The sequence below is a fragment of the Leptidea sinapis genome, chromosome 13 (genome assembly GCF_905404315.1).
Source record: "Leptidea sinapis chromosome 13, ilLepSina1.1, whole genome shotgun sequence".
NCBI classification, from domain to species: domain Eukaryota; kingdom Metazoa; phylum Arthropoda; class Insecta; order Lepidoptera; family Pieridae; genus Leptidea; species Leptidea sinapis.
In genome coordinates, this window is record NC_066277.1 from 8,339,070 (window position 1) to 8,363,654 (window position 24,585).

Sequence of the window (24,585 nt, forward strand, 5' to 3'; positions counted from 1 at the left end):
AATTTGCTATACGTATGTGGATGACATATTTACGAATAGCTCAATATCGCGCCAACCGATTTTGACGATTCTTTTTTTATTGGATAGGAAAAATTCAAAGGTAGTTTGGTTAGGTTCTGATTATGGAATCCATGACAAAGTAATGGAACTCGTCAATTCTTAGGAGCAAATTAACGCTACCGAATCTTTTTTATGCTATTAGGATATTTAAGTCATCAACCGTAACGTAGTAATAGTCAAGTAATTGTCGTAGTCGAATATGATGATCAATGGAACTCCTTATCAACTATCAAAAATCTTTGCTGTCGTTGGATCCCTCATGAACTGACAACGGAGCAGAAGCAGGCTCGCGTAGAATGGTGCTCACATATGCTAATGAAGTACGACCACGGACATTCTAATGCTGTTTATGACATTGTTATAGGAGACAAACCGTGGATTTATTGTTTTGAACCCGAAAAAAACAGCTGTTGTGAATGGGTGTGTGAAAATGAGAACAGGCCAACAAAAGTGAGGCAGGCGAGAAACGTTGGTAAAAAATGATCGCATTTTTTTCTCAGCTACGGGTCCCATCTGCACAATCCACTTGAAGATCAAAAGAGTGTTAATGCCTTTAATGGTGTTAGAAAAAGTTCGCGAAAAATGACCAAAAATCCGCGTTCTCCAACATCATGACAACGCTTCATCACACACGGCCAACAAAACTAAGTCATTTTTAGCTTCCGAAATAGTACAACTCGTCACCCATCCTGCACATAGTCCCGATCTAGCACCCTGTGATTTCTGTATTTTTTCCAAAATCAAAGATTTGATGAGAGAGTTTCACTTTTACCAAATCCGAATGGCAGTGATAGCGTTCAATCAGCACCTTGAAAACGTGCCTTCAGATCTGTTGTCCTCCTGTTTTAAAAAATGGTTCAATCACATGAAAAAATGTTTAAGGTGGAAATGTTAAAGGAGAGTATTTTGAAAAGCAATAAACATAATATTTTGGTTATAACATGTTGCTTTTTAAAGTTACGCAAAACTTTGAGTGTGAACTACGTATACACTCATTCAAGCACAGTTCATTTTGACAGACTACAGCTTTACGTCGTTATTCCATGTACGGTTGTGATAGAAATCTTCTTTCACGCTTTAAATTTACTGATCGTCCATTGAACTATTATTATTTTTTTTGACGATAATAGCCTGAGGTCAAGCAAAATACACTATTTAGCAATTATACAGAAATAGTATCAACGTCAAACAAAAATTAATTCTGCTCTACAATATTTTTGAAGTTGGCTCTTGAAATATTTTAAATAATATACCTATTTACCCAGTAAAAATTACATTCTATCATAAATTCAGGTGTTTTTTATGGAATAGGAGGACAAACGAGCGTACGGGTCACCTGGTGTTAAGTGATCACCGCCGCCCACACTCTCTTGCAACACCAGAGGAATCACAAGAGCGTTGCCGGCCTTTAAGGAAGGTGTACGCGCTTTTCTTGAAGGTACCCATGTCGTATCGTCCCGGAAACACCGCACAAGGAAGCTCATCCCACAGCTTCGTAGTACGAGGAAGAAAGCTCCTTGAAAACCGCACTGTGGAGGACCGCCACACATCCAGATGGTGGGGATGATATGGTAACTTGTGGCGTGTCGTGCGAAGGTGGAATTCGGCGGCAGGAATCAGGTTAAACAGCTCTTCGTAACACTCTCCGTGATAAATGCGGTAGAAGACACACAATGAAGCGACGTCTCTACGCAACGCCAAGTGATCCAGCCGTTCACAGAGCACTGGGTGCCCGACAATTCGAGCTGCTCTGCGTTGCACGCAGTCAAATGGATCGAGCTGATACTGGGGTGCGCCAGACCAGAGATGACAGCAATACTCCATGTGTGGCCGGACCTGTTGTATGTTGTTGTATATTGCTGAGAAGTATAGCAAGGAAATTTTATTAATGTAGGCTCTGTATGTATACAATATATAATTTATATTCTGTACAAAAACCTTGTTACACTACATACTTTGGTTGACATCTGGTGATTGACCACTCGTCTTGTCCTCCTCGCGTGGGCTAGTCGACTCATTAGCTGGCTGTTCCTAAAAAGTACAAAACTTTTTCGATAGAAGTTTGGATAGTAAAGACATTTATGGTTCGCTATCTGCAGGTATTTTATTGGAACTGATAAATGTTTATTTGATGCATAGACTATTCAACACTTAAGGTGCTGTTGATTGGATAAAATTTCAACAAAATATGAATTTGTTGATTCTATAGGTTTCTAATTATTGTTATTTCTACGTGTACTTAGTGTGGAGTGTCGGTGGTGCAGATTTAGGCTGTGCCTCTTATCTGGGAGGCGGCGGTTCGAATCCCCTCGTTATACCAATGTGTTTTTAATTTTAGTATAGTATGTACGCTATAATATGTAGGTACTATGTACAACTCTGAAGACGTACTAATACTAAGAGTGGCAACTTAACGACAGTAAGTCAAAAGTTATTCGTTCTTCATGTGAATGATTTTGAAATCGATAATGAATTCTAATGAGTTTGTACATTTCTAGGTACAAAATCTGCCATTTTTGCTGTGTAAAATCTGTAGGAGCGCCGATGTTGTTACACTCCGTTAAACGAAATGCGTTTGAGCGCCCGGCACCCGCAAGGATTTCATAATACCTACGAAGTTTTGGTCACGAGTAGATTATACTCTACAAGCGCTTCCTAGCGCTGTATTTTTCAATAGTTTAATTAAAGATTACTAAAATCTTGGCACAGCAGCGCACTCTAGTTCAATATCCTACCAAAATGTAATGTAGCAAGACTTGCTTAAGACGGCTTTCCGTACGTAGGTACATAATTCCTCAATGATGCTCAAAGATGATTGAACTCAGGGTACTTTTACACGCAACAACCTGTTGGTGTCGAGGAAAATAGACTTCACGTGGCATAATGGCTTATTTTTTGAGTTTCTTAATACACAATGCTGCAGGCATTTTGTTTTTTGCTAAACCTCGTGACCTGGTTCTTTTACCGCCAGCTCCCCTTGTTGTACCGCAGTGCCGGGAAATTTATCAGCACATTTGAACCACCCAGAAAATAACGACAGCCTCCAGCTGAATTAAAACTCCTCGATAACCTCAAGTTTATCTTACCTGGTGATGGTCTAGGTTTGTAGTTGCAGTAAGCAGATCCAGTATTGCAGAGAAGGAACCTCTCGCCGCCGTTCTGAATCCTTCTGGAGGCGAATCTGCAATACTTCCACTCACGGATGCTGGTGTCTAGCAATAGAAATAAATTGATTAGCTTTAGTACTTTTTAGAACCTGTAACCATGTTATATAGCTGTCAGAATTATGTGTACCACACAACGATCCTATATTTAAAGTGATATAATATATTAAATACAATAATATTCATTAAAGATGATTTATATAGATAGAATAGCTGGCGCCAGAATCACTAGATCGCATCGTTTACACTCGTCGGTTAGTCATTTCTACTTTGTTTAAAATAAAGAAGGAAATTGGAAACGTTTTCTAAAATCTTTGCGTACGTTATTTTTAGACGAGCTGACAGATATTAAAGAATAATTGATGAAGGAGAAGCAAATATGGGTGAGAAAATGTATAAATGACAGAGAGATTCCCGGAGGATCTATTTTTCTTATGAATCAGCTAAGGTCAGAAGACACCGGAGAATTTTGACGAATTGCTATCCTTGATGGTGCCTGCATTTATCGTCAAGATATGTTTATGAGGGATGCCCCACAAGCTAAGGTGAAGCTTAAACTAATACTGACTTATTTGGCTAAGGGAAATTCTCTCGGAGTTTAAGTCACTTCCATCGTATCTCCAAACCATCTATAAGTATCTAATAAGCTTGGCACTTTATGAACCATTGAAAGACTGTATTAAAGTAAGTATTTTTATTTCTCAATCACACTTTTTATTTACAAAGTTTGTGATAAAAGGATAGGTTTGTGTTTTTTCTCTAAAATAAAAAAGTGAGATAATTAGTATATACTTACTTAAGCAATATTAAATACGTTGTCAATGATATTAGTGAGTACAGTCAAATTAATTTACGATAGTTCGGTTTCAAATTGTGACATAATATTGTTGTTGGGATAGAAATCTAAAAAACTACTTGCAGTATGAGTATCAGCCGCACTACTCTGTGGTAAGTAAGTAGTTGTACAAATTGCGATGACGAAAACTGAGTATTAGGCAATGATATCGAACGCAAATTAGTGAGGCGACATCTAGTTAGCATACTTTGTATTTCGTCTCGACCGATAATGCTTGCTCTTTCGACAAATTTTTCACCTGTGCTGCCAAGAACATGACGAAATTATCAATAATAGTTTCTTCTTTTTCATTCACACTATTGTTGATTTTTTCATCTCCGCCCATTAGATGCCATTTGCGATCATTTACTCATCTTTGATCTAACTATGCCTGAATTTCGCGGCGTTAGTTAATTTTCTGTAGGTAAGTACCAAAGTTGATTCAACTGCAGTGCAGACAAAAGAGTCCATCTTAAACCGCGTGCTTGCACTTCGGGTGGCATTTTGCGGTTTGAAATGGTCTACTACCCTCCCTTGTTACTATGAAATTGCCTAATGTCAGGCATATAAGTATAATATGCCATACGATCATATTATTGAATTTTTTGTCAATCGGAAATTACTTTGATATTCTTGATAAATGTTCCCCTGAATTGAACTCACAACACGTGTATCTACAAAATTCCATGATCATCGTTTGAGTAGTTTTGGTGTGAAAGGGTAACAAACAAAGAAACAACAGAATCACATTCGCAGTTATATGAGTTAGGATTAGGATTACAGTCGCATAGAACTAACTCGAGCCTCTGAACAAAATCGATAATTAATTATGTGTGCGCGTGTGGTCATGAATATTCAATTCGTGGTCGACCTACGCACTATAGATGAAATTATATTTACCCTCTCTCTAACTGTAAGTTCATGTACTATTTTCTAATTGTTATTTTCTTATGAGGTACTTAAACTTAACGGTTATCATGCTTTTTTTATGGAATAGGAGGACAAACGAGCGTACGGGTCACCTGTTGTTAAGTGATCACCGCCGCCCACAATCTCTTGCAACACCAGAGGAATCACAGGAGCGTTGCCGGCCTTTAAGGAAGGTGTACGCGCTTTTTTGAAGGTACCCATGTCGTATCGTCCCGAAAACACCGCACAAGGAAGCTCATTCCATAGCTTTGGAAGGAAGCTCCTTGAAAACCGCACTGTGGAGGACCGCCACACATCCAGATGCTTATCAACGCTGTTATATACACCAAGCGATTAGTAAAGATTTGAAATACCAGTACGGCTAGCGTTCAGAAATTCCGTAACGAAAATAACCTAACACTTACTAGATGTATATAGATATTTCACTACGGTGGAACAGCGGTTATCACATATGCTTTTTGTGCAGAAGGTCCCATGTTCGAGCCTGGGGTACGTCTTGATTTTTTTTAATTTCTTTATATGTTTTTATCACGGTATTTTTAATTTTTATTATTATGACAAGCATTTTTATTTAGTTTCACCTGTCCCGTTTTCTGTCTGTAATCAAATCTTGCAAGTTAAATTTTACTCACTTCCCGTTTGCTTTTTTTTAAATTAACTTTATGAAAAAAATACTGCATAAATAAAATAAATAAATAATTATAATTGCATAAGTTGATAAAAAATGCTATGCAATAGCTTTACCGCGGCAGTCCCCGAGTGCCACACGTCTTTTTTTTAACTATTAAAAAGTAAAAAATATATTTAAAGTACCTATAGTAAGTATAATTAATATACTTGGTGTTGCACTAACAAAAATATGCATATGCGCAAGTTTTGAAGTTATGTGTAGCTGTGTGCCGGCTGAACAAAAATGAATGTATTAATAATTAAGCTGAAGTATCATTATTTTATTTACGGTATGTGCGGATTGATGCATCTACTGTAATGTACTTTATGTATGTATTAATTCACATATTTTTCTCTTACTCGTGTAAGGCGTTTAGTAATTGACGTTTGTGAATTTTGTTGCATCACTTTGCATATATTGTAATAGAAATGATTTGTAAAATTAAATTGAAAATATGAATCTTTTAATAAATAAGTTTCGTTCTTCTTGGAGGTAATATGCCGTCCGTACGAGCTGTAAGAAAAAATGACATACTTCAAGTGTAATGCAATTTACCTACGAAATAAAAATATTTTTGTTTGTTTTGTTTGAATATTACAGATGCACTCCACAGTTACACACAGTCCACATACGTGCTATTATTATGCTATACCTATTTAAGTTGTCATAATTTCTAGATCTTTGAAATAGTTTTGCTAGCTGTGTAATTTTTGTATGCATTTTTCCAATCGCTCTATAAACTTTTACCAAAGATTTGATTAACTTATTAATCCCTATAACTGTCACGTCACATCTCACTCGAAAAGGTCCTCTTTTATCAGTACGTTGCTGTTATTGGAGGCGATTATAGGTTTTAAATAGGTCTGATAAGGTTGAAATTGTTGTAACTTATTATAGCAAGAGTATTATACAATGCACTTATTTTAACATTTGATCGCGTGGGGATATAGCTCAGTGGTAGAGCATTCGACTGCAGATCGAGAGGTCCCCGGTTCAAACCCGGGTGTCCCCTGTAAGCATTTTTTCTTCCAATAATATCCAATATTTTCACAACAATTTTTAACTGTTATTTTATTTTCAAGCAAATGATTTTGTTATTTTCGGATGTTTATGTAAATCAAGTTTTAAATGATATTCAAAAACGCGTAGGTTTAGCGTCTCTCACGACGCATAGCTATATTTATAACCTGTGCTTATAACCTATTGATAGTACGCATATAGTGAATGTGTAACCAATATTTCTTGCCGATCAATATTATAGTATTTGCCTATAGCCGCAAAGACCAAATATAAAGTGATGCAATTGTGAAGATGTTTGCGATTTTGCGATAAAGAAGCTGCTTATCCCCTATGCCGTCTTATATACGTACATATTTCAGTTAGCCATTTTAATGCGTTAAAAAAGAACAAATTTAACATTTGAGAAACTAAGAATGCAAAGTTAAAAACGACAAAATGTTTCTTAGTTCAGCGTGCCGGTTGGCAAAGATTGAGGCATTGTCCAACGACTGATGTCTGTTTTGGACTATTCTTTTCCAGTTGGGTCCTGCTATCGTATTTTGATGGCAATAAACGAAGAAACGAAAATATTAAGGAACGCGTAACTGTTTTTTCATTCAAATAAATGTAAAACATGAGCTATCTGCTAGTGAATGTAGCGGCAAAATCGTGCCAGCGCTTAGGAGATGAACATTAGAAAGGATGTTTTAGGATGTCGACGAGCCCGAGGTGAAAGTATTTTGTATTAAGATCTTTGGCCAACGGTTAATACAGCACAATGGTTGTTCGTTGAAAGACTCATGGGCACAGAACAACGTTCTGTTTGGCGACGATACACGCATTTGTGGCTGTTTTTCGTTTGCACCTTGATAACTTCTTCTCGGGCATATTATCTTTTGTGTTTTTAATAGAAGCATGTGACAAGCGCAAAAATTACCACAAGAGCACCATCATATCAATATAAACAAGTTGTAACGTGCAGGAGTTCCGGAAATTAAGACCTGATGAAAGTTCATATTATGGTCAGTTTACCTGGTCAGCAGTTGTAGGGTCAGCTCCGTGTGCCAATAACAGCTGCACAATGTCCGAGGCACCGGCAGCAAGGGCGGCGTGCAGAGCACACGACCCTACCTACAGCATTGTCAATTAGCAGTTGTCGTCCCATATTTTCATAAAAAAAAGGTGTATCGTCTTCGGCTTAGGATATGCTATGGCATATTCGGAAGCCCGTAGTCAATCGGTATTATATTATTTTACTAACAGTAACTCTACTAGAAAATACGGCTTAATCCAATGGGGCCGGAAACAAAAGCCTCGTTTAAAAATCCGGCTAATTGAAACTATAAACAGAATCATAAAAACAGTCCAACATAGAGTAGGTATTATTTCCTTCCCATTCATCTTCCAAAATTCCACATATGACTTTAAAATTTTCCTTATTTTCCATCCAATTGTCACAGAACTTAATTATTTAAGGGTATTGCATAATATGGATTGTTTTACAAACTCAAATAGCAAATTATTATTAAGTATCTTAAATATTTAATAATAAGATAGTTTATTCTCGTCAAAGCAATACTTACTATGTAATGTAATGCAACAAGTCAAAAACTACTGAACGGATGCGACTAAAAATCTCCGGGTAAATCATGTGGCTTAACGACAATTAGTGTCGACATTCAGTTTAGGCTTCACAATCAGAAATATAGAGATACCAACTTATGGAGATAAGCGATTATTAGAACAATACTAGTAATTATATTTTTTATAAAAAATACTGAACTTTTTATGTTACATTATTGACATCCCAAGTACAAGTTAATGTAGGATTCAACACTATAAGTAGTTACCTATTTATGCAACTGTTGTGTTATAAGGGGCATTAAAACACGAATGTGATGACATGAATGATAATAGTATCACATGAGTGTTTTAATACCTAATTATTAACAGTTGCATACAAGACTTTATCCATAATGTGAATCCACTATAAAAGATTCTGAAATAGTTAGCTTACTGCTAACATTAAAAAAGGCAGTCCTAGTAACCATAATATCATCCAAAGGAGTGTTATTATGAAAACGGATGATAATATAATGTTGTACTGAATTTCATTACAACAATCGTTTGGATGTTGTAATGGTTACTAGGACATTGGGTGTTTTAATGTTGGCAATAAGCTAACTGTTTTAGAATCTTTAATAGATGATTTAAAGCATGGGTGATCATAAAAATATATATGAAGTTACATTATTCTGAAGATGCACATTTGCTCCGAATTCTAGCAAATGTTCAACTATTCCTCGGCAGCCCTGACCGCACGCCACTTGCAACGCTGTTACCCCGTTCTGAAACAATAACATAATATATAATATACCTACCGTTAAATGGTTTCTGGGAGGTTTCTGAAATGAAACATAATTCAGTACCGTGAGCTTCGTTACATATAGTTCTGCCGGTAACTTAAACTTACTTCCTAAGATCGATTTCAGAGGGCGCCTCAATACGTTATGACATTGACAAAACACACTTGATCACTGATTTGGCGGCGACGTGATCAAAATTCGTAGGTAAATATAAAAATAATGGTTGCTGTAGTCTGCAAATCATATTTTTCACTTCTCCCAGCCTAGCGAAACTCTAAGAAAAAAGCGATTCAACCTATTGTATGAAACGTGCAGTCATTGGTAGATGACGGTAATCTTGTAAAAAACGGAGAAAGCCGAAGCCCGAAATCACCAGTACTTTGAAGCAACTGTGCTTTCAAACTTAGCCGGATTATACATCTCGCCAATCGCCATACTGTAATATTCAAACTTATGTCAAAAGACTGCACGTTTCAAACTTAACAAAATTTAAATTTTTTCTTAGGCAGTCCGCCTCTTTTTACGTAGTATTTGCATCCTCTTTGACTTCTCTTATTTTTTTAATAAAAAGCAATGAATAAAATCAAAGAGGTTTATTAATATTTAATCGATTGGATTCAAGTGGATCGCCAGTTTGATTGGGGCTACAAGCCCCTAATACATAAACTGTGGGCAATCCCGCCCATATAACGTCTTTTGAGTTTTATTTTAACTTTGAATGCTGGGAGATTCACAAACTTACGAATACAGCTGTATCCTATACCATACATTTTATTAACTTAATTTCGTAGTTATCTTAAACCATTTTTTTAAATTACATATAAGAATTAATTTAAGTTTAGGTCTGGTTTAGTTGTATGGATCTGTTAACTGTACTAGGGCTTCAGAAGCTTACGTTATCTACAGCATCCACATTGCACTTCAGCTCAAGAAGAGTCCTGACAAGTTCAGTGTGTCTCAGCAAGACAGCAACGTGCATCGGCGTTCGCCCTGAGTTGTCTTGAGCTTCAAGTGTTGCTCCGCGGGATACCAGGAGGGCAACAGTGCTGCGGTGGCCACCTTCACATGCCACGTGGAGAGCAGTCCGTCCCATCTACAAAAGCTTAACATATTAATATTCGCTTTATATGTATGATGTTGTTCATGGTGTTCATATAAAAAATAACTAAGTGAAATAAAACTTTTATGTTAACAATAATAAATCTATAGTCCGACTTAGTAGACTTTCCACTACCACGAGATCGGTATCTAAGCGAGTGAAGCCTCTGGGCATTGCTAGTAATATTATATCAAATATATACAAATCCTACTGGTAGATAGAATAGACTATAGAGCATCTTAACAAACAAATAAAAATCGTTTCAACTTTATAATATATGTATAATAATATTATAAGAAGACAAGTTCCAAGGCAAAAAAAGAGTCTTATCTAACCAGATATAATATAAAAAATGAAATGACACTTAACATAAAATAACGCTCCATAAAATAGGCAAGTTAATATGAAAACCTATAACTCCGTCACAACCAGGGACATTTGAGGTGTATTCGATTTACGATCGCATCATGTCGCTTACTCTCAAAGTAATTTAATTATTCTCCCGTTCCAAGGTAGGTAAATTAAATATTGTACAAGTAGAACAGTAAGTCAGTAAATCGAATTAGAAGCTCAATTTATTTAAAATATGGTACAGAGGATTCTCATATGAAATGCGAAATTATTCCTGTAGGTACTATAATTTTTTCGACCAATTTCCCCGCCACATCACACACATGCCGGCTAGATTATGGGTACCACAACGGCGCTTATTTCTGCCGTTAAGCAGTAATGTGTAAGCATTATTGTATCTCGGTCAGAAAGGCGCCGTAGCTAGTGATATTACTGGGCAAATGAGACTTGACATCTTATGTCTCAAGGAGACGAGCGCAACTGCGCTCTACAGCTACAACTGTAGTTGCGCTCAGAATTTTTGGGCATTTCAACAGCTCTGAGCGGCACTTCATTTATCAGGCAGGGCGTATCAATTAACATCAGCTGGACGTCCTGCTCGTCTCGACCTTTATTTTCATTAAAAAACTTACATCGATCCATAGACAGGCACACGGACGCGGGCGTCCAGAAAAGATTATTTCTAATGTTATTATTTACTTTGTTAAACAGAATAATTATTGCTATAGAAATATATTTTATATGCTTGACAGTTTATTTGACTTAATATAACTCATATCATTTTAACCTGTAAGTTTTTCTTTATGACAATAAGGGACGTGACGAGCAGGAAGTTCAGCTGATGGCAATTGATACGACCTGCCCATTACAATGCAGTGCCGCTCAGAATATAATTGCGATATTAATAAAACAAATCAATTTCTGTTTCGAGAAATCTACTTTTTTTGATTTGTCGAGAGTAGAGCACCATACCTCGGGGAAGCTTTTTCTTATGCGAAATAGTGACTAAACGAACAAGAGGTTCACCTCATAGTAAGTGATATGTCCTGCCTATTACAATGTTATTGTCCTCATTTAAATGGTATGAGCCTTTTGAGTGTAAATTCCGCTAAGATTCGTCTAAAAGTGCAATAACTTCGACACGAGACGCGTGCCAGAAATTGGCGGGCCAACTTCTCCTGAGAATGCCTCGTGTAAAGGCGAAACTCGTGTCACATTAATTGAAGACGAATCATTGCGGAATTTACACTCAAGAAGGCTCACAACATTTGAAAATGGATTTCATTCAATAAAGTTATTGCACTTTGAGACTGAAGATGTTAGTCTCATTAGCCCTTCGAACCGACACAAAATAATGCTTATACTCATTTATACACATATAAATATAACTCTTAATATAATAATGATGTGCTTCCACTCTGCCCTATATCAAACTAACAAAGACCACAGGATTTAGCCGCGGGTAATGTATGTTAAGCAAACGAAGCTAACTTGTAAGCCTCGAGCATTAAAAGTTCCGCCAACTTTATTTAATTTGCGATCCTTCATATAATGAGAAAAGTGCTTTGTGGCTACAACATCAATTATGGTTTCTTGATATTAGATTCCAAACATTGGAAAAAGATAACAAATAAGTTTAGGTATTGTTGTACTCTCTTGCCTTGACTTCGCTTTTTCTGAATTTGAAATTATTTAAAGTATTTTTTTTTTAAATAAAATACAGCCCCCATAAGTCAATGATAATAGAGCATCCTACTGGTGATTTTTTTTAATCAGTTAAGATAATTTGAGTTAGTTAATTATCAAATCAAATCAAATCAAAAATGACATCACTAAAATGACAGTAATAACGACCTAGCATCCTTTCAAGGTAATATATACTTATATACTAGCTGACCCAGCAAACGTTGTATTGCCGATATTAAAATCGCGATACAAAAGTAACTGTTGATCGTAGATGGGTGAAAATTTGAAGTTGTATGTATTTTTAATGCTGACTCATAATCAAACAAATTAAAAAAAAATGACAAAAAAAAATCGTGTGGACCACCCTTAACATTTAGGGGGATGAAAAATAGATGTGGTCCGATTCTCAGACCTACCCAATATGCACTCAAAATTTCGTCAAGCCGTTTCGGAGGAGTTCAATGTTTAACACCATGACACGAGAATTTTATATATTAGATTGTCATTTTGGATAAATTAATATTTTATAAATTAGTATTTAAATACCTTGTTCACGGCGTCTATGTAGGCCCCTCTGTCCAGTAACAACTCCACCACGCTAGTGTGTCCGGATCGAGCTGCTAGAGCCAGGGGAGCGTCGCCAGCTGAGTCTGTGACCTGCACCCTGGAGCCCAGCGAGAGCGCGTACGAGACCACTTCGTATGATCCTCTTGAGCACGCGCACTGGAGTAGATCATTCTGTTTCTGATCAACAAAAAAGGAACTACATTAATATTTAAAAGGGAAAGAAACATGTCCATCGGTCACTCTCAACGGCATACCTCTACCGCACGAAGATCACGCCAAGTATCTTGGAATATACTTGAATAGACGCCTAACCTGTAGGAAGCACTAAGCGATTAGTTATGGGCCTTAAGTTGCGCACTATGTACTTAATAAGAAATCACGTCTCTCATTTCAAAACAAACTATTGCTTTATAAAAGCATAATAAAACCCATATGGACTTATAGTCTACAACTTTGGTGAACAGAAGCAAAGTCAAGCATTGAAATAATACAGAGATTTCAGTCAAAGATATTAAGAATAATAACGGACGCACATTGTTATGTCTCAAATATTAGACTCCACCATGACCTCGAAGAAAGATTTCTCAAGACCTACTCTGACAGGCACAACAAGAATAGACGGAGCAGTCATTGGACGGCTTTCGTGCAAGCCTTTAAATTAAATACAATCATCGGTCCTCGATAAATCTACAAAGTTTGAACGAAATCTAGCCGTTTAAAGTGGGTCAAAATCGCGCCCAAGGAAGTCGGTTACAAACATACAAACATACAGGTGAAGCTAATATAAAGCGTATAAAAAGTGTGAATGCGTATGCTACGGGCAACTGTAATTAAATCTAATTTTATTTTTTGATATGTTCGGTTTTGAATATAATACTTGAAATATCTGCTTAACTTAGAAACTTAAGATTCCTTTTTTTAATCTTCATCATGGACATCTAAATACTAGGAGCGACTACAGCTCCATCATCTTAGAATCCCTGTCCTTTCAATTAATAATCCTTCAACCTTGGAAATGTAATATATCACTGGGGCATAGGACGTGTGAATATGAAGAGTGGGAGGATGTTCAAGTATTTGGAAGCCAGCATCATGAAATGCAGCCAGCCATCTTGATGGACTAAAACAAGTTTGCCTTAATTCGTGAGAAACAGCGGGTTTCTCACGAATTAAATTACGCAGTTTTTTTTATTTATTCTGAATAGAAATTAACTTGTAACTAAAGATACCAGGACAACATACCTTGTTAGTAGCACCCAAGCATGCTCCTGCCTGAACTAATGTTTGTACAGCTTCCAAGTGTCCATGCCACGCAGCCATCAGTAACGGTCGCATACCAAACTGGAAATATTACATTAGTGTGATTTCGTTCATATTATTTATTATTAAAATGCATAAACTTAAAATATACATTTTTTTTATGAAAATAAGTTACGGGACGAGCAGGACGTTCACCTTATGGTAATTGATACGCCGTGCCCATTACAATGCAGTACCGCTCAGGATTCTTGAGAAACCCAAAAACTCTCAGCGGCACTACAATTGCGCTCGTCGCCTTGAGATGTAAGATGTTAAGTCTCATTTGCCCAGTAATTTCACTAGCTACGGCGCCGTTGTAGTTCCTATAATCAAGGCGGCATACAGTGCAAAGGAGCCTCCCACCGATAATTTCCAAATTATGATCGAATTCAACATTCCTTATAATGCAAAGACGTTGTCATTTATAAGTATCACTTGTATATTGCTAAATGGCGGTAATAAATACATGTTTTGTTACTGATGTTGCCTGTGTAAAGGAACCTACAACTAGTATAACTTAATGAATAATCCGTTCTCGACAGAAGGTGGTCACACGTACAGCATACGATGCACCAATGCCAGAATAGAGAGTAAAAAATATTACTTTTTTGTTAATACAATAAAATTAAAATCACAGATGCCCGCAACACAGTTGTTCTTGAACAGAATCATCACACACATTAGAAGTCACATTCGTCAAATTGTTTTTCGAAGAAATGGTCAATGTCTCTAAGGTTGATGGTTTGTAGGAAAATTTACGATACCCGTAATATGCTGTTAAGGTGACACTAAATGCCAGCGACCTTGAGCGATATGAGTTCACGGCTGCCGGCCCGCCATCTATGTAACAAAGCCAATATTTTCAAAATTCTTGCGTGGAAAACAGTTTACATGTTTACAATCCTCGTTATTCACTACTAATCTGAATAAATTAACCTACACAAAAAGTAAAGTTCAAAGAAAAATGGTAGTTCAAAAAGGCTCGGCAGTGTTAACTATAACCGCAAGATAACAGCAAGCATTAACAACCTACAAATAAGACTTAAGGATATGTGTAACAGGATTAAGTAGTGTTCATAGCTCGAATTGCTATACTTTCACCATAAAACTTGTCTAAAAACACAATGTTTGCGTGTTTTCTGCTTACTCTTTGCCTTAAGAGGCGTCCTCCCATAACAGAAACAATAAGAGTAGTAAGGCATAAAAAACTAGTAAAGTGCGAGTAAGTGAACTCCAACACGTAGAGTCCTACAACAATATATGCTTTTTATATGTAGATGAAACTTTCGTTTTAAATTTTCATCTTTATTAACCTATTGCATAGCTTCTATTGCGGGCCTTGAGCGTGGAGACCGAATCCAGAAATTCCGTAACGAAAATAACCTAATACTTACTTAATGGATCTATATAGATATTCCGGCATGATCATTACAGTTGCCGTGGAACAGCGGTTATCACGTTTGCTTTTTGTGCAGAAGGTCCCAGATTCGAGCCTGGGGTACATTTTAATTTTCTTTTAATTTCTTTATTATTTTAATTTTTATTATTATGACAAGCATTATATTTAGTTTCACCTGTCCCGTTGTCTGTCTGTATTCAAATCTTGCAAGTTAAATTTTACTCACTTCCCGTTTGATTTTTTTTAAATTAATTTTATCAAAAAATATGCATAAATAAATAATTATAATTGCATAAGTTGATAAAAAATGCTATGCAATAGCTTTACCGCGGCAGTCCCCGAGTGCCACACATCTTTTTATTTTTTGTTATGGTGGTAATAGCAATACGAACTCTGACAATATTTCAGATGTATAACACCAGCAGACACACCGATGGGAAATAAAAAACCAAAGGAGTATTGTAATAAAAGGCTTTCATTAATAACTTCGTAGCAATAGCCTTTAAATTGAAAGATTTAATAATAATATTGAAACACTTTAACACATATTGTCTTGCCCCAAATTAGGCATAGCCTGTACTATGGGTTGCAAGACAACGATATATTTAATACAATATAGTTACTTAAACAGACATAAACACTTATAAACATCCATGACTCGGAAACAAACATAAACACACCATAATCATCATATAAATGTTTGCACCTACCGGGATTCGAACCCGAGACCTCTTGCTTCGTAGATAGGCTCATAATAACAGACAAACGAATGAAACCGTATTTTTATATTTGGTATCTTAGTACAATCAATAGAATTAATGATGTACGTTGTAAAAAACTATTAAACTTGAACAAAAAATATAACAAGACTACATTTCCCATAGGTACTTGTGATGCGAAACATGTCACTAACCAAATTTTAAGAGCAATGGCAAGTATTTATCTATCATGTATCAGTGTATGTTTTTTTTTATGGAATAGGAGGACAAACGAGCGTACGGTTCACCTGTTGTTAAGTGATCACCGCCGCCCACAACCTCTTGCAACACCAGATGAATCACAGGAGTGTTGCCGGCCTTTAAGGAAGGTGTACGCGCTTTTTTTGAAGGGACCCATGTTGCGATTAATCTAGATTTCCCAATTGAGAAAGCCAAGTGATAAAGAAAACGCTTCTGAATTCTGAGACAATGGCTAGCGTAGTGTGGTCTCCAGACTGTACTTCCGTATTCTAAAATACTGACAACCAGACTTTTATATAGGATCACCATCGTACGCCACTTCCTAAAAACTTTGCCATTGCCAATTACAAATCCCAGCATTTTAGAGGTATTATTTTGGTAACAATAGTAAGTAAGTAAGTATATCTTTATTTGGAACAAACACTACAAATACACGTGAACATTAACAAAATATAATAACAAATAATATGAAAAAACTTATCTAAACAATTACTATAATATGACTAGAATAACTAAAGTAAGGCTTATTCTATATCAACATAATAAGGTGGTGTTTGCAGTGTTATGTCCCAAAAAGGTTTGCTACTCAGCATAAGGTAAAAAATAATATTATAGCAGACGGCTAAGTCGTAACAGTTATTTATTAGATATATATTGATTATATCTATATATATAAAAATGAATTGCTGTTCGTTAGTCTCGCTAAAACTCGAGAACGGCTGGACCGATTTGGCAAATTTAGGTCTTGAATTATTTGTGGAAGTCCAGAGAAGGTTTAAAAGGTGAATAAATAGGAAAGTGCTGCTAAATTAAATATAAACAACAAATTTGTTTTTCCTTTGATGTGTCCATACATAATTTCTAGGGGAGAATTTATTGTGGCACTGTTTGACAGTTCTGCTGTGAAACAATTTCATTACGACAGCAGGGTGCATATTTTACAAAGTAATTTTTGATGTTATGATATATTATTGACAAATTCATATAAAAACATTATTTTATTTATTATATACAGAACAAAGTCTGTCGGGTCAGCTAGTAATATGTAAAATTCTCGTGTCCCGGTGTTTCTTACCAAATTCCTCCGAATAGAGTCTATGTGCAGTATAAACGTAAGTATCCTTACGTTTGTATTTGTGTGCTATAATAAATCGATTAATTAAGAGTAACCTCCAATATACCTTGTCTACTGCTTCAATGTCACATTTAGCTGCGATGAGTAACTTTATAATCTCCACGTTGCCTCGACTCGCAGCCCAGTGGATGGGGGCTCTCCCGTACTGAAACAATAAGAAGCCGTTTAATATTCTATATCTACAAGTCTACAGCATAGATTAACCCCCTTATTCATAATGGTCTGCTAACTTTAAACAGCCGCTAAGGAGTGTTTTTTCTCATTCTGTCTTAGGTCAATAGAAGAAGACAGAGTAAGAATTAGCAATGCTTTAAGTTAGCAGACTATACAAGAAGATAGTAATGTTAGTAGGTTTCATCTCAGGCTGAGATATCTAGAGTTAGTTCTTAGACTTACGTTTAAACTTAGCAATTATTGTAAGCTTAACATAATCCTTGATTTCATTTTTATACGCTTTATATTAGCTTCACCTGTATGTTTGTATGTTAGTAACCGACTTCTTTGGGCGCGATTTTGACCCACTTTAAACGGCTAGATTTCGTTCAAACTTTGTAGATTTATCGAGGACCGATGACATTACACTAATTTGACTAAAAAATGAAAAATAAATAATATTTAAAAAAAACTAAAAGGCACGCTTTATATAAAATTCAAATAAAAAATTGAAAATAAATTTAAATTGAAAATAGTGTAAAAAATATATTTTATTGTAAAAAAAGCGTGGGGTGCTTTTTAAGATATCATTAAAATAATAATTCTTCTACACCCCACGCTTTTTTTTACAATAAAATATATTTTTTATCGTCATTTGACAGCTGAAAAAGGACGTAATTTCAGAAAAACGTTCCAAACCACAATCATGTCGAAATTGAGTTAAGAACACAAAACTGGTCACGTGATTCAAATTAACGCACTATCAAAAATGACAGCCCTACTGTCACACTTTAAATGACTTCATGACTTAGTAGCCCAACCCACATGTATGGAATACACTGATGCTTATTAAACTTTAAACAAGAATTCCTTACAATGTGATGTTTGTGCTTACGTCCAATTATACTGAACTTAAGCTAAGACAGCCCATTGCAAAAGTGGTTAATATTTTAATTTTAGACTCGATTGCCTTTGTCTATGGCTATCAAACATGGACATATACTGCCACAGCAAAACTCTAGATAACAACTAGTTAAAGGAATTATAACTATATCAATATTTATTATTATACTATTGAAATGAGTATCTTTAAACCTTACCTTTAAACGAACAATTCTTGTATATAAATATATATATAATCTGAATCTAGGAAACGGCTCCAACGATTTAAAATGAAAGGATTTAGATTTTCCCCCTATATTCATAATGGTCCGCTAACTTTAAACAGCCGCTTAGGAGTCTTTTTTCTCATTCTAACTTAGGTCAATAGAAGAAGACAGAGTGAGAATTAGCAATGCTTTAAGTTAGCAGACTATTATGAATAAGGGGGTTAGTATACAGGTAGTTTCGGGGCGAGAAATCGATGTAGCTAGGTTTCAATTTTAAAAAATGTAGTTTTATCCGTGTTTTAATGAGAAACAGCTACAATAACATTAGAATACAAAGGTAAATTTCGCCACTATATATATACAAGACTATAATAGATCAGATGGGATATTGGGTGATCCGGAAAGGAGACGACTCCGGTTCCAATCCAGATGTCCTATTAGTTTTTTTTATTTCGTTTAACTTTTGTACATTCTTAAAAATCCGAGAAAGGCTCGGTCGTCAGACATTGGTACTTGGTATAAAGAAGATGGATAAAATCAAAATTAATAAAATAAGGCAAAGAACAAAAAATATCGATGCACTAACTCACGCCTTAAACTTAAATGGCAGTGGGCTGGACATAATATATCGCTTTAAGGCGAAGGGTAAGCAGAAAACACGCAAACAAGGTGTTTTTAGACAAGTTTTGTGGTGAAAATATAGCACTTGGAGCTATGAACACTACTTTATCATGTTACACATACCCTTAAGTCTTATTTGTAGGTTGCTAATGTTTGCTGTTGGTTATAGTTAACACTCCAGAGCTATTTTAATCTACCACTTTTCTTTGCAGTTAAACAAGCTTTTTCTCGGCATGACGCATTTGTTTAGTACGACTCTCAGAAAAGTTATTCTTATAGCTTACTTTTTTTGTGTAGGTACATTTATTTAGATAAGTAATCAATAGTGAGAATTGTAAGCATATAAACTGTTTGCGCCTTTTAAAATATTACGTTTTCCACGCAAGAATTTCGAAAATATAGGCTTTGATACATAGATGGCGGGCCGACAGCCGTGAGCTCATATCGCTCAAGGTCACTGGCGTTTAGTGCCGCCTTAATAGGTGAACGCTCAAAGCAACAAAATAGATCGGAGCTGAACGGAAAAATAATGATGGCTAACCAAATAGATGGTAGACTGTTAACCTTTTAAGATTGCAATAATCTGTAGCGTAAGTAAAACCAATGTCGATCTAACAATAAAGAAATACTAATAGTCCAATTTGTTATATTATTTTTTCAATCGGTTCATTAGAAAAACGTAGATAACTGAATAGTAGAAATTTTCAAGGTACGGACAGATACTAGATATTTTTATAAATAATTTGTCGTAATCTAAATTATTTTGCTTATTTATTTATTACACCACAAGATCCACATAAGTTAAGTTAGTTTATAATTATGCTATTGCAGAACTTACTTCTAGTATCGTATCTACAATAGAACAAGAAGTTGTATTAGTGTGTGTGTCAGTGCCAATGGTATCATGAACTGTTGTGAAGAAAAAAGATCCAGAACCTTGTGCCTGCCCTCAAGCGATGCCATATTTTACGTATGGATTTATTTGATAAAGCTATTAAAAGACATAACTACATTTTTACTCCTGTAAACTCGAATCAATAAGTAATTAAAATTGGAAAAATACCCAGCCATAGCATAAGTAAGAGTGACAAATAGATTAGGCACTAGCGTTTTACCATCGAGTTCAAAAAGAATAAAATAGAGTAGGAAATGCTGCAGATAAAATGCGCTATTCCCTCGCCATATGAGAGATTCGACTAATGCAAAATAAATATAACGGCAACAGAGCAGTAGTCAGTATATAAATAATAAATGAAGGGTGATCCAGTGTTTGTACAGTTGATGCGGTGAAACAAACCCTCTCGTATCAACTATTCTATACTGTCTTAAGATAGGCCCAATGAATAAAATATTATGTTGATATAATAATAATAATAATAATAATCCTTTATTACAACATGTTTTTGTACAAAATGTTTTTGTGCCCTACCCTCTGAGATAGGATACCCTGAGTTGCAGAGGCTAGGTCCTTCCGAAAGGCTATCCATTATTAAACAGAATTAGCAAACTCACTAGAAAGAGGTATGTGTGTGTGCGTGTATGTGTATGAGTGCGTGTGTGTGTGAGTGTGTGTGTGTGTGTGTGTGTTTTTTTTTTTAGTATTTGTTAGCATGTCAAATTGTGCACAAGATTAAATAAATGTTAGTAATTGAATTTTAAGTTTTAATTTTAAGTACATTTTCTGTATCTTCGTATTTTAATACTATTAGCCATGATTTTAAAGATTTTATTAACGAGAATTTATTTACTTTACTTATATTTTTATTATATTTACTGAAGTAGTTGTAAGCGTATGCCGAATTAAATTCATACTGTGATTGAGCAAAGCCTGTTTTAGTGATTGGGGTACGAAATGTGTTTATTCTGTTATTATCATTAGAATTAATATTACTTTTTACATGAAATCTTGAAATTATTCCATAAATATATTGCTGACGGACACTAAGAAGTTTACTCTCCTCATGTAATTGGTTGGTTGGGTACCTAAACGGCTTATTGAAAATTGTTTTTTGTAGAGTTCTGTGCGCTCGTTCTAACTGAAGCATAAACGTTTTGCCAGCTCCACCCCACGCACAAATGCAATAGGTCATGATTGGAACACAGAGAGATTGATACACCATCATAGTTGTCTCGACTGGTGCCACGTCTCTTAGGTTTCTAAATAATGGAATGAGACGTTTTATATATAGTATATAAAGACAGTATTTATAGTTTTATGCACTTTAATGTAGTAACGACACAATAATTTATATGCAGCATTATTTTAAAATTACATTATATTACAATTTACAAAAACAACCAAAGTGCTTTTGATTGCTGCCGCCTAATTCCACCTTCGCACGTAACGCCACAAATTAGGATATCATCCCCACCATCTGGATACGTGGCGTTCATCAACAGTGCGGTTTTTATGGAAATTCTGAGATGAGCTTCCTTCTGTGGTGTTTCCAGTAAAATACGACATTAAACCATGACACCTTCCATAAAGAGCGCGTACACTTTTCGAAAAGGCCGGCATCGCTCTTTTGATTCCTCTGGTGTTGCAGGAAAATGTGATCGGCGGTGAACACTTAACACCATCGTTTGTCCTCTCCTCCATAAAAAAGCACCTATAGTAAATAAACAAAACAAAGCCTATTTTATTGATATTAAGGAAGATTTTCTAAATATATAAATTACGTTGGAAATTTTTTAACAAAATAAATTTTTAAGTTTTTAATAATTTTGATAAAGTGTGAACTAACATTGTTTCTTGAGTTGACGTCGGCCGGTGACTGCAGCGCCACCCGCACGGCCGCTGGCTCATTCTTGATGACGGCTTCGTGCAGCAACATGTCGAGCTCCTGGACCCGAGATCTGCTCTCACACATCTACCGACAAACAAGCATTTCTTTGACAACAATATTCGTAGCTACAGTAAGGCCAACGAGACAAGATAAAGATTGTAAACAATGCTTTACGGCTTCAAAACATTTTTATTTGAATAAATAACAAATACACAAACTATGGATTTCCTAAACTAATCGCTGTCGTATACCGTCTTATCAGCCGTATTTATGAAAATATAACTCAGTATAATGAAACCTATTAAAAGTCTGTTTGTTTATATTCGTCTCGTTGGCCTTAGTATGCTAAGGTGGAAGGGCAAGGCAATCTAATGAATCAGTTTTTATTTAAAAAATCGATACATAATTGCTGAGGAACCATCCGATCGAATATTGTTTGTATCGAGTAATTAGTTGGGGTACATACATGTTTCGTGTTGTTATGTAAGCTCATTCTGGGAATGGTTAGTAAATTATTTCCGATGGTCACCTTTCACAAATATATAGGCGCTGAAGGAATGCAAAGTTTATAGTACATTTTTTTCAAAACGGATTTCTTGAGCGTTTACATCAACGACCGAACCACCCTATTGGCTTTAACTTTGTCTAAGGCTAGAGTTACTATGGATGCGTCGTCAGAAGAAACAAACGCCTGGTATCCAATGACAGGGGCAACACTGGCAACGACGAACGCGTCAGAACATGCACGACGTCGTCGGAACCGCTCGAGCGTTGCCATACCAGGATACTAGGCGTTTGTTTCTTCTGACGAATCCGTCAGAACTCGCATCCATAGTAACCCTAGCCTAAGGCTTCTTGTCAGACCTGCGGGCCTACCATGAACTCTTATTGCGATTCAATTGACAACCTAAATTGAACTGCTTTGCTATTTCGTACCACGACGTCATTAGAGCTATCCATTTTAAGTTGACTTCAAATCAAGAAATTGAATTGCCAACTGATTCGTTCATTCATTCGTACCATGAGGTAATATTTCAACCTAAACTGGATAGCTTATGTGTCAAAGTGAGCGATTCGAAAAAAGTTGCTACTTCCTCAGAGGAAAATGAATCGTGTTGTTAATAACTTTTAAAAAATAGCGCAAACAGAAAAGGAAAATTTTATTGATGAAAGATGAGATGAGAATACCTTATTTTTTTGTGAAACAAAATACTGAAAACAAATATTGAAAATGAAAATACTAAAGATGAGGCAGTAAGGGCCCAGGCCTGTTAGCAAGAACGAATTAAAAAAAAATTCTCTGTGCTCCTGTCAAATCAAACATCAATCATAACTCGTTATTTTCATGAAAACACCTTAGGAAACATTTAATTTGTAATTTAAAGAACTATTTATATTATTATTATAAGAATATATTTATATTACTGTTATTTAATAAGTACAAAAAAGGGTTTAATGGTTTATAATTTAATTTAATATAAAGCGCAATTTTAAAATGATTTGAGTATTTTCTAGGCAAAAAAACCGCTAAAATCATATCATCGTTACGAAACCCAACGCATATGGTCCGAGTAAGAGAGACAAACTTATGCAACAACTGTACAGCGTCCCTCTTACTCACACTGCTGAACACAGACAAATATATTTCGTTCATTCTTTCTTCATAAGCGATCCAAATGCCATTTAGTAAAAGGCACTTAATGGTACGAATTTTAGCGATTCAGTTTAGGTGCCAAAACTGAACTGCATCGGAATCGCATCGCTAATTCAAAGTTGATGGTAGGCCTGCTGAAGTTTTATTAGCCAAACATTGAAGCGATTGAGTGTCGAAGTTTGACTATTACATATTATGTTACAAATTATAATATACTATATTATAGTATAAATAACACAAGCAGTTACTAAAAATAATAATGATTCGAGCTGCCTCATAGCTTAGATAACCAGTAGTTGATATCGTGGTTTACTGCATTATTTGTTTCATAAAACTTTATTTTATATATATTATGAACACAGGCTATGAAAGTTAATATTAACACTTAAAATTAATGTAATAAAAATTATCTTTCGAATTTGATATCTAAAAGATTTTGTTATAATAAATCTCAATTCGAAACATGCATTTTTCACGATCGTCAAATGTGGTGATCACTAACCATCAAGTGACCATCATCCCCGTCTGTTAATGTATGGCGTTTTAACCACTGATGATTTTGGATTCCTCTTATATAATACACCTCTTTTATAATAGAAATGTATCACAAATTACTGTATTTTTATCAACCTATTTTAAATATATATATTTATGAAAAAAACAAATGTCACGGTAGGAAAAAGGAGTCACTCTTAAGGCCGTTCCCAATATTCAGTCTATCTCTTACTTGAGATAAAAATCGT

General features: G+C 35.5%; 1 protein-coding gene and 1 non-coding gene across 2 annotated transcripts in view; one reads left to right on the forward strand and one right to left on the reverse strand.

The window, feature by feature from the left end:
- The window catches only part of LOC126967564 (ankyrin repeat domain-containing protein 29-like), a 53,749-nt gene that overhangs the window by 10,475 nt on the left and 18,689 nt on the right, over positions 1-24,585 (reverse strand). The window contains exons 2-10 of the mRNA XM_050812091.1: positions 22,147-22,272; positions 17,566-17,664; positions 13,970-14,068; positions 12,707-12,904; positions 9,920-10,117; positions 8,908-9,006; positions 7,691-7,789; positions 3,147-3,272; positions 2,016-2,091 (exon numbers count right to left, since the gene is read on the reverse strand). Of these exons, the coding sequence (XP_050668048.1) occupies positions 2,016-2,091; positions 3,147-3,272; positions 7,691-7,789; positions 8,908-9,006; positions 9,920-10,117; positions 12,707-12,904; positions 13,970-14,068; positions 17,566-17,664; positions 22,147-22,272 (1,120 nt within the window). The remainder of the gene's footprint in view (positions 1-2,015; positions 2,092-3,146; positions 3,273-7,690; positions 7,790-8,907; positions 9,007-9,919; positions 10,118-12,706; positions 12,905-13,969; positions 14,069-17,565; positions 17,665-22,146; positions 22,273-24,585) is intronic.
- On the forward strand, positions 6,600-6,671 carry Trnac-gca (transfer RNA cysteine (anticodon GCA)). Its single transcript has one exon. It is a non-coding gene; the product is annotated as a tRNA-Cys (tRNA).